This window comes from Phaethon aethereus (assembly GCF_964289735.1).
Source record: "Phaethon aethereus genome assembly, chromosome: 7".
Taxonomy (NCBI): Eukaryota; Metazoa; Chordata; class Aves; order Phaethontiformes; family Phaethontidae; genus Phaethon; species Phaethon aethereus.
In genome coordinates, this window is record NC_138583.1 from 17,457,410 (window position 1) to 17,474,846 (window position 17,437).

The 17,437-nt window shown below is 42.4% G+C and overlaps 1 protein-coding gene across 1 annotated transcript; it reads left to right on the forward strand.

The window, feature by feature from the left end:
* Positions 1-967: 967 nt before the first annotated feature.
* DUSP29 (dual specificity phosphatase 29) lies at positions 968-16,674 on the forward strand (the record flags this gene model as incomplete). Its single annotated transcript, XM_082002116.1, has 3 exons — positions 968-1,152; positions 11,208-11,428; positions 16,430-16,674. The coding sequence occupies 3 exons, from the start codon at positions 968-970 to the stop codon at positions 16,672-16,674; spliced, it is 651 nt and encodes a 216-aa protein (XP_081858242.1).
* Between the last annotated feature and the right edge of the window lie 763 nt (positions 16,675-17,437).

A 17,437-nucleotide genomic window follows, 5' to 3' on the forward strand; every position in this document is an offset into this window, starting at 1 on the left:
AAGTCTAAATCAGGACAGCAGCTGAGGGAATGACAGCAAGCCGGAGAGAATCTGGAGCTTCAAGAGACGTGTAAAGCTGACACCAGATGACTCAATACTAGCAGATAGCTCAAACACACGGGACATTAAGGTTGTCAGTTCTGAGTGACACAGCTCTGACAACACGGCCAGGCAACGGGTGTTAGTTTTGGCAACATTAATGCTACTCTGATTTTAGCTACAGGATAACATTGCTCCATTTCTCCCTTCTATACTGCGTGTTCATCAGTGCTTCTTCCTACCCACTTGGCATGTATGAATCTAGGATAAAAAAAGAGAGTAACCCTGAAAAGAAGGAAGTCCTTGAGCCCATCCTGGCTGAAAAATATTTTGTCAGTCAGTAGTGCCGCAAAAAGGCAAACTCCCATTCCTGGAAACAGCCTATGAGGTTCAGTGTGCAGGGCTGCATTACAATCTTGAAAAAATAGAACAGGTACACCCGGCATTCACCTGAATGGACACATTTAATCTCCCCAAGTTGCTGAAAATCACATAAAGGAGAAGCCTTCAGGAGATTCTCAATTAATGATGACAAAATATCTTAAATTTCCCCCATTCAGTTCTCCTAAGTGCTCTAGATCCCTTGAATCAGGCTGCTAGACCTACCAAATTCTTACCAGCGGATTTTCTAGGAAACAAATTCGCAGCAGAGACTGAACTTCAGTGATCACAAACCTTTGGCTTTTGTTTCTGTTGCTGGTGAGCTTGTCCAACAACGTATTCCTCACCAAGTTCAGGGAAGGCAGAACACCAGGTGTGAATCTGCATCTGCCACAGAGCAGGTACATCCACCTCACACCATGCCCAATCACACCTGGCCAGTGCTGCTCCCAGTGTCCCACAACTGGAGCAGAACTCACTTGCAATGTGCTTAATGTTCTGTTTTGGTTGCATTCCAGTTTCTTGCACGTCCTGAGCACACTACTCCATGGACAAGATGTCATCAGCAGGTTTGAATGCTGGGAAGAAGAATGCATACACAGCAGTCAAAGCAGATCCTGATGAGGATTACTGTACCCCAGGTGCATTTGAATTGGAGCGACTCTTCTGGAAAGGATGCCCGAAGTACACTCATGTCAATGAAGTCTGGCCCAACCTCTACATAGGAGACGAGTAAGTGTGTACCTAGTACCTCTACATAGCAGATAAGTAGTACTCATGAGATGAGTAGATGTACATAGTACACCCCTTCTGCATAGAGGATGACTATGCTGTACCAAGTACAGCTCACCAGAGCAGGGTGTTTCTTTCCTTCTCATACCCATTCACTAGTATTTAGCGGTGGTTATGTGATTTGATGAGCTACTGAGAGATGCCAGAGTTCAACAGAGCAATCAGAGCCTACCACAACCCTTACAGATATAGGCACAGGGTGTTGGTTGCTGTTCCTTCAAGAAAGTGCTGGGTAAGCGTGGTAGGGTCTACTGTTAAAGACTGAGTAACAGGAGCAGTTGTGGCAACAGTGTAGGCTGCAGAGGTTCAAGCTAGTCACAATCTATTTTTAAATGTCTCATTTCAAGGAGTAATTGTCATTTATCTTGAGTGAAAGCCCTGCCACAGTTACACTGACAGAAGAGCGTGGCCTAGATGTGTAGGACCACGGCTTAGGCTGGTTTAAGCCTAAAAATGTAATTCTTGAAAAGCAACTGAAGAGACAGCTCAACCCACAGTGGTATTTCTGCATTTCCAAGCCTATGCTTGTGTACACGGAGTACTCTGCATTTCCAAATTGCTCAAGAGATTAAAACAAACAGAACCCCGTGGAAGGCAAAGCTGCAGAGATGTATCTCACTGATCAGACCAAGTGTGATTTGGAAAAAAACCAAACCCACAAGACAGACTTAGCTCTGCTGAGCACAGGACTAAGTTAGAAACAGCCTATTCTGACAAGCAGAGAGGACTGCTGCAGCAGGGAGACATGCCATCAGAAAATCCCCCAATCCAAACCCTGGGCAGAGCAAGAGAGCTTTTCTTACCCCTTAGGCGTTATTGGTCCCCTTCCCATTTTCCTCTACACCCTGCACTAACATGACATTTCTTTTACATCATCACTGTAAGGCACAAGCAGGAGCCCCACTGGCTCCAAAGTTCTCAGTAATTTTTTTTTAAAAGGTCCTAAAATTCATCTGTTGCCAGCTTATAAAAGAGGAAAGATATACAGCCTTGAATGTTACAAGACTCCGAATATCATCGACCAATTAATTCTGTGGCGCCAGAGGCAACAGAAACAAACACCAGCTCTGGGCTTTAATCAAGCCAGGACTCCCACTTTTAGAGACAGGAAAAAAAAAAGTTAAAAAAATATATGTATTTTAAGCCACGGGAAGAGCCTGGCCAAATGACTCAGGAACAAAGGAGAAGAGGGTTGAGTTGTCCTCTCCCCATCCTACCCTGCCCGCCTTTGTTAGATATTTCTAACTCAAGATTCAGTGTAAAGAACAGCCTCTTCTGGCATTTGTTTCCTATTTCCTTGTTCAAAATCACCAGCAGATTTACTCTGAATTATTAGAATGATTTCCCTCTTATGTCTGTGATACAGCTCTGCCCTCTGAGCAAAGGGAACTAAGGAGACAACAGATCTGTGGGCAGTCTCTAAGCGCAGCACACCAGCCACTGACTCTTCCACGTAGTCGTCCCCGTGTCAGTGGCTTGTTAATCTTGTATTTAATAAATGCTAGGAGGCAAGACTCCGACTGCGGTACACACCTCACGCGGTGCAAGCTAACCAGAGGAACAAGCTTCCGGAGAGGTACCGACAGCTACACCCGCTTACACGGGGCAGATTTTGACAGGTCTTAAGTCAGGAGAAAAAGCAATGGTGCTTCCAGACAAAACAAGTCCCCCACATGACCGGGACAAAAGAATGAGAAAGCCAACGGAAAAGGAAGAAGTGGGGACCAGGTGAGGGGGTGAACAGAAGTACAACTTCACCAGAAAATGAGGTGCTCTGCAAGAGAACGACTATTGTGAGACGGGCGAATTTGACATCCAGTAGCAGAAAATCTGAGACGAGAACCGGTCTGCAGGCAAGATGCAGTTTCCATTACCAGAACTAAAATTTAATTTGAAGTAGGCAAAGTCCAGGGACCTCTGTATCTTTTAGAGACAGGAAAAAAAAAAAAGTTAAAAAAATATATGTATTTTAAGCCACGGGAAGAGCCTGGCCAAATGACTCAGGAACAAAGGAGAAGAGGGTTGAGTTGTCCTCAACTCGGCCTGCTCCACACCTTAGTTCTGATCAACAGCTTCCCCCTTCAGTGTGGCAGGGGTTTTTGTATTCTTTTATTTTAAGACCATGCTGTAGCACTGGTCGCCAAAGAGCTGCCATTGAGATGCGAACAGATGTTGGGTGTATTTGAATCCTTAGCCATGCTAAATTAAGGTTGATCTTGAAAGAATTTAGTGGAGCTCATCAACAAAATCAAGTGAACACACACATGCAGAGTTTATCTTCAGAGCCTTCACATCTGTGCTTCATTCCTGCCTCCTGCATTTACAAGGTTAACAGGACTTGTGACTGCTTATGGAAATGCTAATTAATTACCCTGACTACGTAACCACATCTTCCTTCTAATGCAATGCAGGCTATCAAGGAGCCCTGTGAGGCCACTCAATCCTTTTGTTACAAGGCTCCGCTGCAGATGTTGCCCAGAGGCAATGAAATCTCCATGAGCCTGTCAGGCCCAGAATAATCAAAGCCTCAAAATATAACATGCTGTGTTCAGCTCCAATTGAAATTTTCCTCCAGCAAGTTCCAAGGACTTTTAAAGACCAGACACTGGGACTTGTAGGAGACGGCCCAGTGATAGGAGTAAAACATGCTTTGCCAAGATTTTGATTCATCTGCTACCAGGACTAGTGCTTGCATGTATCCTCCCTCACATCCAGAAGCCTTCTACAGGGATAGAAAGCAGTTTTGTCTTGCTCCTTTCTGTCACTGGTCACCAGGTTACTTGCATGGGCAGTTTTACTTTCCAACCGAAGCCCACCTGGTTCACCACAACCACATGGAAAACCTCTACCAGTTACGCAGCTTGTAGTTTCTTCTTGCGGCTCTTCAGTGATCACATTATTACCTGAGATGATGCCCGTGGTTCCACATTTCTGAATTGCAAAGAGTATTTAGCTGAAGACAAAGGCCTCTCAAGATTTTGTTTTCTTCTTAACCATCCTCTAGCTCTCATTAGGATTTAAGGCTTGATCACAATTTCAGGTCTTTCTGCGTTCTCAAACCACTCCGGGGAAGTCTTCTGGAGTCTAACTCCTTACAGCTGGATATGCAGCTGAACTGAGCTTGCACTTCAAGAAAGCTATAGTCTGTGTTCGTCCCAGTGGAACCCCAGTGCTTATGCTCTTGAGAACTAACACAGGTAAGGTTCAACGAGACACACGAGTAACTCAAACTTACAGACTGGAGTCTATGATAATTAAAATACATAACTGAACTTTAAAATAAACACGTGCTTAACTAAAATTCACTCTCTCCTCTTCCCTTTCTCCAGAAAAATAATACAGTATGGCTTTTTCCAAGCGACTAAGTAGAAAGACAATTTATACTGATCTGGAAGAAGTAAATACTGATCTACTCAGGGTAGCAAATAACTACCTCCCACTGTTTAGCACTACAAACTCCTAGGATCTACACCAGTATTAATCATACAAAAATAGGAGTGTATGCAGATTTAGATTCCAACACCACTCTTGAGGACATAGTTCCAACTCTGTTAGTATAAGAACCTGCCGATTGTAACAGAAATTTAACAATCCAGAAAATCAGATTTGTAACACTGGACCATAAACCTCTTAAAGCAGCAATGGCTTCCAAGAGAAGTAACACTTCCCCACACAACATCATCTCAGTCTATAGGCGATTTCTAACGCTCGGTAAGTGACTGAAGTCAAGATGAGGAACTGACCGACTACATCCCATGCGTTTGATGTCTTTGCTGCATGGAAAGCAGAGAGGTATTTCTTGTATCTAGGTTGTATCACTTACAAAACCAGCATCCAGCGTTTGGGGCTAGAGGAAAATGGACTACTAAAAATCTTTTTCTACCACATATTACGAAGATCCTGTTCAGTATTTTCAGCGGTACCTAAAAATTCTTCTAATTCACACTGAACAGGAGGTATCCACAGAAATGGAGCAACACCTCAGAAGGGAACGAGGATACAATGCTACAGTATCTCTAGATCCCCTCAGTGCTGGAGTTACCAAAGGAAATTGGGTCAGTATTATTGGAAATTCTCAACATCTCTCCTCAGGAGGGAGAACTGCCAGATTTTCTTAAGCAAGTATCGGTATTGCCTATATTCAGGAAGCTTCTTTCTGACACTGTCCATCTGGTAAATTATCATCCTGCATCGAGCTTTCCTTCAGTGTTTAAGAAAACGGAACAGTTTGAGAGAGACGATTCCTCTTCTAGTAATTCCTCTCCTAGTAACATGTCGCCTCAGATTTACTTGTGTTTTGTCAACCTGTGGCTTTAACAGTCTATACTGAAATACGTTTGCATTGCTCAACCTTTGCATGAAGCTTAAGAGACTTGGCTCTACTTAGAGCTTATAAAGTGAGCATACCAGTTGCCTGGCTGACCAGTACCGGCCATGAGGTGCTGGCTTACCGGTGGAGGGAGCTGCTCTGCCCACACCCTCACAAGGCGTGACGGGGGATTGCTTCCCTTCCTTTCGATGCGCTTGGGTTTTCATCATCAGCCACCTTCTCTTCCTTTTGTTAGCTTTTCATACACTTCATACTTGATGCGGAGGTGCAGGCTGCAGCGCCTTCAAGTTGTTTTTCCCTCTCTTCTAAATCCATTGGTTTGGGCACCTTCCTGATGAAAGCAGCTGGGGCTAAAACTTGTTATGACAGCATTGTTGAAAAGACAGAGAAGGGATTTGGTACACTGGAGATGGCAACTTGAAAGGAAGGATTTTCTTTCACCTTACAACTACTTACACTGTTGCTTCCAGAAGGCAGCAGAGCTTGCTACAGCGCTTGCTTTTAATGCTATGAATCTTAGCTTTTAAAGTTCTGGACAAGCCCTTTATTTGCCCTTGCACAAGCCAAAAGAATTGTCTTTTGGGAACCATCTGAAAATGGATGACGTTTTTGTTTAGGTCAGTTATCCCTCTTGGTGATAGTCTATTATTATCAATATATCCCTATGTGAAAGTGATTTTATCTCCAATTTTCACCATTTAGATGGCATTCCCACATCAAAAGTATTCCCCCTTGCCTCAGAACTTTAAAAACATGTTTATGAGTCCATATGTCCTATGGTAAATGCAGGGTCTGATTCAGCAAAGCACCGAGCTTTTGCTTAACATGCTTTGCTACAGAGGAGGACTTCTGGGTATCCTTAACTTTTAGCATATGTTTATGTGCTCTGAATTGAAGAGCTGATGAGTTTTTACAGGGGACCAATCTGCCCAGTTCATCCCTTACTAAACTGAATTATACTGAAATTTTCACTGTTATCTCCCAGTGCCACACTTCACCTTCTCTGTATAGGAACACATTCAAGGCAGACACTGGAGACCACAGATGCACTGTGTAAAAGGAAATCAAGTGCTAATAGCACAGATGGGGGAGATATACAAAATGAAAACAATTGCAAGACTAGGCAAATGCTTATGGCTTCACCTACACTATTTGTAGCAAACTCTTCTTTACAATAGCTACTTAAAATTTAAACATAATCACAAAAATTGAAATATTAATTACAATTTATTAGGAAACAGCAGCACCCAAAGTGGGAAAAAGAGAAATATTATTAGCGTGACTATTGAACTCTGGTAGTGAGCCAACTGCCAGGGAAAAAAGTCTGTGCCATTTCTAGCTGAAAGTGAATTAGAAATAGAGTTATAAATCCTCCAGTAAGTTATGTGATTCATATACCCCTGAATGACCCTATGCTATTAGTCACCTCGACCAGTCAGATATTTGCAGATATTTATGCTTGATTTATTCCTTCCTTTCACCTAAAACACTGATACCTCAGACATGGTAGAAACTGCAAGGAAGACCAAAAGCGTTCCCCCCGGGACGTAACCAGGAGTATCATGCATGATGAAACAACAACAAAAAAATAGACTCTGATTAAAGTAAAGAGAGAATGATGGATGCTTCCACAACGGCACCTACGCTACAGATTCAGCTGAGGTTGGAAAGCAAGCCAGTCCTTCGCACAAAGCTGGAGTTCACTGATGGATAAAGCCAGTCCAAGCAAACACATCAAGGGGCACAGCAACATTTCCATTTACAAACGTATGGGTCTCCCTATATGAGGGCTTAACAGCCTGTTTCCTGCTCACTGTTAACTGGCAATCGACGTGCTGCAGACCCAGCACGACCTCAAGTTTAACTGCCTATATTATGGCAGTGTCACAGTCTCAGCACAGGGGCCATCCCAGCCCAATAGTATTTATGACCAATGGGCAAGGTAAAAAGACAGCTGACGGGAGTGAAAAGGCAGACAAACCCATGGACAAGTGGTGGTCCAACTGGGCTGTCTGTCCAGCTTTTGGGGAAAGGTTTTACAAGAAAAAAAAAGGGAAGATTTTTGAAAGAACAGTAGAACTATATTTTATGAAAACATGATTATCAAGTGCAAGACTGGGGGGATGGAGAGAAAGGAGAAGGAGCGTAAGTGCTTCCTAATACCCACATCAAGTTTGAAACCAAGCACTCTTGCTCTTGAAAAAGAGTGAGAGTGTCACTTCAGCTTCCTCCAAAAGATGTGGATTCTAAAGCCCAAGGCAGGACCTCCTGCAGTCCAGTGAACCCTATTTTGATTGCACAGTAACTGTTTCCTCAGACCTTTACACAACATTATGTATTAGAAACCTTAGAGAAAGCTTTCCATAGATAGTATTGTCCAGGGTGTATGCTGGAAGAAAGGTACCCGACATCCTCCTTGCAGATTACATGCCATAGCTCAGCCTGCAAATGCACAAGCTACATACCTACAGGACCTACATCGACCATGCTCCACATAGCCAGGGCAAACGTTTCAGGTCTTGGTTCAACTAACAGGTTCTGCAACACCTACACACAGCAGTTTGACTACCTACTCCAGTAGGTAAATGTGGAGATCTTAACAGATTTGAGTGCTCAAGACTGAGCATTCATTTTCTGGAAGTTTTCTAGATTAGCAATGTCAGTAGAAAGAAGAAAGTGTGCATCCATATTATAAAGAAAAAGATTATATTGGACAAGGTTACATTCAATCCAAGACAGTATTGCTGAATCCGTTTACATTTCAAGCGTAATTAAAAAGCAGGTAACATTTTAAAAATCAGCCTATTCCAAACATTTAGGAGAACAGTACAAATTCTTCAGTGCGAAAAACAGTGGAGTAGATAACCCTTGAAGTATTTCATTGGTACACTTATAATTTACTTTCAAAATAAGAGATTTCACAGAAAATGATGCAGTTACCTCTGAGCATTTACAACGGGCTTTTTGCAACAGCATTCCAGGTTGATCCATTGCTGCTTCCCATTCCCCTTCCAGCCCAGGCCACGGGAAACGGACTGAGCTAACAGACACAATGCGCACATACTCAAACTCCAACAGGCCAAGGGCCGGGCGCTAATGCAAATTGTGATGCAAAATGAACACCTAACTGCCTTGCCTTTAATCGATTAAATAAAAAGGAGGAGAATTAGTTCCACCCCGGGCTCCAAATTCACAGTGTGCAGCTCCAGGCAAGACGGGGAGGTGGAGGGGGGAAGTTCCCAGCAGCTCGCCAGACCGAGCCGACTGCTTAGGCAGCCGGTGAAAGACAGCATGCGATCCTAACGCAATCCTCAGAAATGGAACAGGACTGCAAGTGCGACCGTCAGAAACAAATGCATGAGATGCACCCGCTGTGTCAAAAGGCAATCTCCTGAGAACCTAACCAAGGAAACAGGAAAATTAGATTTCTGATGAATGGAAGCATCAAATGTTAATGATTGTCATGCGAACTATTGTTTGACATTGTCCTTGCTCGGAACAACTTCATAATTTAATTCAAATGCTACTTATTAGCCTGAGCAGGGCTTGCAGAAACCAAAGTTTGGCAGTACCTACAGTCCATCAAAACCTTTGTTTTTCCGCTGACCCTAGCTACCCTGCAGTCCTACTTGTTATTCAGCATGTAGGTCTCCGCTTGCAGGGGTTCTAGTTGAGCACAGCTCTCTGAGCTGAAACCATCAGTCTTCCATGGCTTGTTGGATACGTTCTTTGGGCCAAGTCTGGTGAATAGAAAACGTATTTTCTCCATCCAAGCATCGGGGAAGCAAAACAAATTAAGACTTAATTTGAAACCAGAATCTGTAGTTCACCTCAAGCACATAAAAACCAAGAGAAGTAGTTATTCACTGCACCTTTACTCTTTGGCCAGGGCATTTAGTCTGTTTTTTTTAAGTACCGGCCATCCTTTATAGTCCAGAATTGAAGCACCTTTGTTGGCAAAGTGTATCGAGCATATCCACCTGAAGAGAATGCTAAGCCACGAGTCTTCTAAAAAGATATTGCTTTTTCTCCCTCCTTTTAAGTCAATTACTGCAACAAGAATACAAAGGGAAGGAGTGAGCATTATTTAACCTGAGGTGAAGGTGGCAAGTCACAGCACTAGCAGCAAGATGCTGCTGCTTCTCTGTCCTCCAGAGTCTACTGAGCTTTGGCAGGCATCACCATACTAACAGAAGTTTTTACTTATTTTTTTTTTTAAATCATTGTATAGGGGACTTATGACATTATTTCACAGCAAAAATGTCAGGAATGATAAGGTCTTGACCCTACTGGCTAGAAAGGAATTTCTGCAGGGAGAAAAATCTACTCAGATCAGCCAATTATCATGAGCTTTATTTAAATCAGAAAGAGCATAGGTAAGACCTCCAGTACCCATATCCCAGTTAAATGCTGTCATCACTAGGTTCTTGACTGCTCAAAGGGGGATTTTGACTTTGACAGAGGCTGGGAAGGTGGAGTCAACTTCATGCCATTCTGAGCTCTCACTGCTGGAATGATGAAACACAACAGGTAGACCACCACAACGTCCTGTGTGACAGCAGCTGCTTTTACACATTGAAGTGTTCAGGAAACATTCATGGAGAGAGGTACTTTTGGTTGGAAAAAGCTGTTTCACGTCATGCACCAATTTAATTATGGCAGCAGTAGTTATGTGAAAATATATTCACAGAAAAAAGCCTATGCAATTTTTGGTAGGAAGCTCAGTAGTCTTCCTAAGGACTAATGAAACTTGACAGCTTTTCCAGAACAAAAAACTTTCCAAAATTTAAAGCTTTCTTTAATGGAACAAAAAAGTTTTTACATGCCTGTCCACAAACTCTGCACTTTTTGAGGAATTTCTGGCTGCTGGCAAGCACTTAGGAGTGTGTATTTGGCACACAAAAATCTAGGATTTCCTCTCCTATCTGACTTCCCTTGTCCAAGGGAAGAGAAGACAGGAATAAATTAGAATATTGGGCTAAATATATGGCTTTCAGCTTTCACTGAAGGCTAATATTCAGTGTCTATATCTAGTTCTTTTTGCTTCAGACCTCTGGTTCAATCAAACATGACAGTAAAAGGAAACCTGATAGGGCACTGTGACCACAGAAGGGTGATTCTTTAAAATTACTTTTATTTTTTAAAATAGAAATGAAGAAAAAACTCAGTAACTTCTTTTAGGGATGAAGAACTTCTTCTTGAATCCCAGATGATCTTACTACTCACGTATCACTGACTCTTATTAGGTCTGCAATATCAATTGATGGGACAGAAGGGGAAAGCAGCATTCATGGGTCCTATTTCAAGGTCTGCCACTGATTCGCTTTTATGCCATTAAATAATTCATTCTATTTCTTTCTGTATCTCAAGTTTCTTTTTGTACAAGATGGATAGAAGCCAGTATTGCCTACATTACAAAGATGCCAGGAAAATAAATTCATTTTTAAGGTGCTTTAGGGACCTGGGAGAGATAGTTATGAACTCCAGAAGGAACACTCACTCTGAATGACAGTATCTTAAGATCTTTACAATGGTAAATGATGCATTTTTTTAAGCACTATCCGTTTCATTAACATTTAGAATGTACCAAATCAGACATATTTCTTTTTTCCTGGCTTCCTGGTAAGAAGCTTCTTCACTTACATGACAGCTCTTGTTTTAACAGGAAAACCGCGTTAGATCGCTACAGCCTTGAGAAGGCAGGCTTCACCCACATCCTCAATGCGGCCCATGGTCAGCGGAACGTGGACACAGGACCAGAATATTATCACGACATGACTGTGGAGTACCATGGAGTGGAGGCAGATGATCTTCCCACTTTCAAGCTCAGCCAGTTCTTTTATTCAGCTTCTAAATTCATCGATAATGCACTTCAGGATGAAAGAAGTAAGGAGTGCTGACAATGGTTAAAAGCAGTACAGTATTTACTCCGTCTGATTATAACCATAGTTCCACAGCATTCAACCTTGTGGGAATGAAACAAGTCCAGTACATTTTAACAGAGAACATAAAACTAGTAGCAGGGAACCAGTTTAAGAGAAGGTAGTGATGAAACTAGGACCTTTCTCACTGCAGAGCTAGTACCAGCACAAAAGCCACTTACCAACACTTTGATAAAAGTCCACATCACAGCTTGCATTGAGGTCTCCTGTCTGATAGAGGTTTTTTGTTGTTGTTTTGACTCCATAAACACAATCAGACATTGCATAGGTTCCATGAAGTAATTGTCTTTTTCTTAAATTAGCCCCTGTTAAGAAAGGTGTAATGAATATTGGTTGCATAGTGGTGGGAGGGGAACACGAGTGCTCTGCAGATATTCCAGGCTGTCACTCCACAGCATCATGCTCTGCAGCATCAGATTCACTCTACAAATATAAACCCCACCTTCCTACCTGGCCATCAGATCTACCCCAAGCTATTACAGATTGATCTCTCTGCCCTCTTCCAAGCAGCAGGGGACCGAAAAAACTCTTTGACTGTGGAGATCTAGAAACATTTCATTAAAGCTTCTGTAATTTCTCAGCTTGATTACTACAATTCATTATTTGCTGATCTCCATCAGTGTTCTATCAGGAAGTTTTACACTGATGTTAAGTGCTACAGCCTAGGTCTCACACTGGCTTTCAATGTTACTCCTACTCCTTCCCCCAATATGCCTCTTTTTAAAAATCTCTATAGGATATTTTACCAGAAACCAGCTGAGAAACTTAAGACTTTCCTCCTGACCTACAAAGACCTTCATATCAGAGGGTCACATATCAAGATTCTAGCTTCATGTCAGCTTCTGTTCTTGGCTGTTCAGCACAGCTGTAGCCAGCTACTACCTGTCTTGCCCCCAGTAGCCAGCCAGGTCTTCATAATTTTAACCCTTCAGCAAGTACAGTGTACAGCAACAGTCCCTTCCCTTGGTCAGGAGAAAGTCTTGAAAGCAGTTCAGTTTTAAAAATCAAAGTCTCAATAGCAGGAGAAACTGTTTCAGGAGCTTACTTGCTCGTGAAAGAAAGGTACCTAGCATTTCAAAAAGCTATGTCTGAAGCACTGCCTTTGGGAAGGAGTGGATAACTAACATGCACCTGCGTCCAGCCACGGCTGGAGGCCGGAGGTCAGTATCAGACTGGAGCAGCTGAAGTAACAAATGCAGACTTCCTCGCTCCCATCACGCTGCTGTTCCTCTAACACCTCTGTCTGCTGCACGGAGGGGGAGAAACAAGCACAAGGGAAGCAGCAACGGCTAGGAAAAAATCTTGCACCCCAATAAATATTGAGGCAGGGATGGTTGGGAAGGGGAAGGATCAACCTTTTTGTTTCAAAACCACACCAAAATCTAGATAGTTCTGAGACAGGATCAAGCACCAATCCAGCACTGAAACACAAGACCAAATCAAAGAGTGGCTGGATGAACTTCTACAAAACAAACAAAAAAAGCTGCACTTAAGTAGCTACTACCAACTGCAATCATTTCTCTAGCTGTGCACTGACTGCCACAGTCACATGGTTTTTAAACAAGAGAGCTAGGATCTTTTTTGATGGAGACCAATGAAGAATTACTGTAACACTCATGAAGGAAAAGAGCAAGCTCTTAACTTCCTCGTGAGGGAAAAGTACACTAAATGTACATCTCCTATCCCAGACAAAGACATGCATAAAGGCACATATGAATGGCCCACGAAGAGGCAGAGGTTGAATGCATGATCATAGCTTTCCAATACACGTTTACGAAACAATGGAACGACTCCAGAAACTAGACTAGGCTGATGTCTCTCACACTTACAGGAGAAAAGACTAGAGGCAAGTAACTATTGCTCTCCTCTAACAACATAGATGCATTATTTGTGACTGTACATCTAGTGTAGAAATGTACTATGTATTTCAAGTGCCTAATGAAAGGACAGTTTGCATGTACCTTCCTGACCTGAAATAGGATTTTATAGTATGTAACCAAGTACCTATCACCAGTGGTAATAACATGGGACTTCAGTATATAGCACTATACTTCTGATCAATAACACCATTACATTAATTTACTACTCTGCATTAGTATTAAGCAAATGCAAAGAGAGAAAAGGGGGAAAAAGAAAAGTTTCGACTTTTGTGACCAGAATGTATGTATTAATGAATTTGCTTCAGCTGTATCACATTGTTTGGGGTATGACCTTCAGCCAGCCAAGTGATCAAATTCATGTAATAGATGACTTCATACAATGCTTTTTGCTGGGAAGCTGCTCAATAGTCAATGTGGTTGAAACAAGTTGTCAGGCAAATGAAGAAACCTGTCTTTTTGCAACAGGCCAGAAAGCTTGGCAATTGGTGCCTAAACACAGTCCTAATGCAGTAATTCTGACTTAACCTTCAAAATCTTGGTGAAGAAACTCCCAGATCAGAGCAGTACTTGCAGACTTGAAACATGGGCAGATGGACTTAAGAACAGTGAAAGTAGCTCAGTTATAAGAGTTAAGTTTTAGAGGCAAACTCGAACTGGTTGCAATTATGCATGCTATCTTTCAGCTGTGCATATAAAGATTTCCCCAAACATGCAATTCAGACCGTAGGACAGCTTAAAATTTATACCAGCAAGGCCTGACTAAACTGACAGACAGACATTATTTTAGGAGGTTTTCAGGTTCCCTGCTATACGACAGACTTAGTACTCATTCCCTTGGTGTCTTAGTTCCTCAGAAGGTAAAGTAGAGGGGAATAGCATTTTCTTTTCATGTGAAAATGTAATGGGAAAAAATACACTAAAGCCCGAGATGATAAAAGCAGTATGAGAAGAAACATATGAGACAGATAAAAAAACTCAAGGCATTTGACCAAAGACACCTCAACATTCATCACTCCATCTAACTCTGGAAAGGGAGTCTTGCATCTAGACAGATTTTCAAGACACAAAAGCCCAAGTCAAGTGACCAAAATAGTTCAGGGACCTGTCACCACTCAGCAGATCTCTGCCTCTGTGCACTGGTATTTTCTGTTCAGCCACACCTTGAAGGATGTAAGTGGTCAGAATCAAAGACTCAAAGAGCAGACTCCCTCTTGGGGGAAGAGGGTTCAGACTGATCCTTAGGTCAGAACTGGACAGAGTACAATCTAGCACAGAAGGGATGTGGCCCTGTGTTTTACTGTAATAAGCAGGCAGATCTTGAATATTCATGCACAGGAAAGGACAGATTTCATTTTCCTACAGCCAAGAAACATTTCAGAAAATTGTATGGCCATTTTTTGCCTTTGTTAACACAATACAAAACTGTACATTTTCTCCTAGATCTGCCACATTTGCCACCCACACAAAACAAAGCCTTGTCCTATCACGTATTTCATCACCTCAACAGCAACCCATTTACAAGGTGGGAAGCTCTAAAGAGAGGCATGAAGGGCTGAACAAATGAGAGTTTTCATCCGTTTCAAATATTTGCAGTAATAACAGAAGGGATTATCATTCTGCAGGAGAGGAAAAGGCACTTTTAGTTATCAGAGAGACTGGAATTTTGCCAAGATGCCTCTAAGACTATCTGCTGGTTTTAGGATGCAGACTGTAACCATTAATCCTCTAGTGTTGGCAGTTCTTGATGCATCCATTACACAGCAATGCTTCTTGTGCCAAGACATCCTCTTGTGCCTGGAACCAAAGGAGTTAATCGGCAGGAGTCATGGCTTTGCACCCAACACTTCTCACTAGGCATAGCTGACAGAGATAAACTATTATTGGCCCCGATAGGATTTTTTTTTTTCCTGTGGCAATTCAGCTTAGCAGGGTGTTAGACAGTGTGCTCCAAATCTACTTCCTTCAGCAGTTCAACCCTTTGTGAAAGCCCCTCAAGGGCTTTGAATCATTTTTGGAAATCTTTTGAAGTGTTTCAAAACCTGTCAATCAGATCTGAACCCACTTACTGTGCTCTTCCTCCACCTCCCAGAGACACAGCAAATGGGGAAGGTTCCACTTTGGCTTACATCCTTGCTCGTACCTGAAGCCAAGGACTTTTTGCCTCTGAAGTCCAAGTTAAACCAAGCAATATCACAAGGCTAAATCTTGAGGCACATTTATTCAGAGATTAAAACTATTAGCAGAGACTCTGTATTCACAATATACAAGACAGGCCACTACTGCAAGGATACGATTATATAAAACAGAGAGGTGGTGGTGGGGAAACATTGCTTTCATTCAACATGACAGCGCAAGGGTGACTAGCCAGAGAATTCTAAAGCAGCTTTTCGAAAGTTTTAAGAGGTGGTTTCTTTCTACATGCTTGTTATATGCCTATTAAATTCTATGGCCCTTCTTATCCTCTGCCCTCAAAAATATCACGGAGCCTTAAAAAGCCTTGTTAGCTGTATTTTACAAATGAAGTATTTGGCCATAAAGTGATGCAATCTAGATCTTGAAGGACATTATTGTCAGAACATCAAAAAATAAGCAAATTCAGTTAGCTTTTAGTGTCTAACTAGTAGAACAAAGAAAGGCACCTCCGTGCATCCCATTTACCCTCATGGAAGGATGGTTTGATAGCATACCAAACCCTCCCACAACCGCGTGCTTTGGTCATTATGCCCCAACACAGAATTACATACACCCTGCCGGCGAGGCATGCTAGATTAGGCTGCAGCGGGGCATGCTACGCTACTTAATGTGAGGCTGCAGCCCCCAGGCCTTCTCCGCAAACTTTGCTCACAAATTAAAGATACCTGGTTTAGGATTAAATGGGTAATCTCCAATTTAGATGGTGTTGAGTTACTATAGTAAGATTTACAGCTTCCGTTTCCCCATCCGTAAAAAGATGGGCCTTACGAAAGTGCTGGTAAGGGCAGTCAAAGCACCAAAGAGAGCAGGGGCACTACAGAAATGTCACTATCAAAGAAATTACCCAGCATCATCTCTCTTTGTTTCTGCAGACAAGGTTCTGGTTCACTGTGCTATGGGTCGCAGCCGGTCAGCCACATTGGTCTTGGCTTACCTGATGATCTACAAGAATATGACAGTGGTGGATGCCATTGAGCAAGTATCAAGACACCGATGCATCTTGCCAAACCGGGGGTTCTTGAAGCAATTGAGAGAACTGGACATAGCACTGGCACTGCAGAGGAGGAACAGCAAAAACTGCTTACCATCTGATGATAAGAACAGCACCACTATCTAGTACTGTTCCTGGCAGGGTTGTGCTACTGGAAAAGAAACTCCATGAAAGGAGGGGAGGGGAAGGTGTAGTTGATTACACAGTCACAAGGATCATTCGTTATTTGAAAGGAAAACCGAAGTCATTTCCAATGCTGTCAAGATGAGAAAGAAGGGAAGCCAAATTTAAAACCCATTTTCTGAGAATGTTCCAGCCTTAGCAGACTCCTTTGTGACATCAACAAAAAAATTTTACCCTCTGTAACAAAACTTTTATAGCACAAAAGCAGGCACAGCTTAAAGAAAACCCTCTTCTAGCCGGGTTCCCCCCAAAATCCTGATCTTAACCCAAGCACGTGGCCTTTAAAGAGTGGAGCTAGGCATTCCTGAAGGAATTTTGCAGGAAAAATACCGAGATGGTAGCAGCACACGAGTTGTTTAGTCCCAGCTTCCTGAAGGATTTTGCAGGAGTTTGCCTTTTTGTGCTGTTTCTACGGCATCTTTGTTTCTTCTTTCAGAGTAATAATCTAGGGCAGCACAGCTTAAAAGCCTCCAGGTGAGGATCAACTACCCTGTTTTCACAGTGGACTTTGCAGCAGACCATGCGAACTAGAAACAAAGCAGGACCCTTGAGAAGGTCAGATGCATAAGCAGATACAACGGACAACAATTCAAGGAGATACATACACATGACACTTTAGCAGTTTCAGTTTCAACTTGTTTTTCCTAAATGTTTCAACTGCCTGAACTTTAAGAGGTATTATACATACAGTATCCAGGTCAGTTTA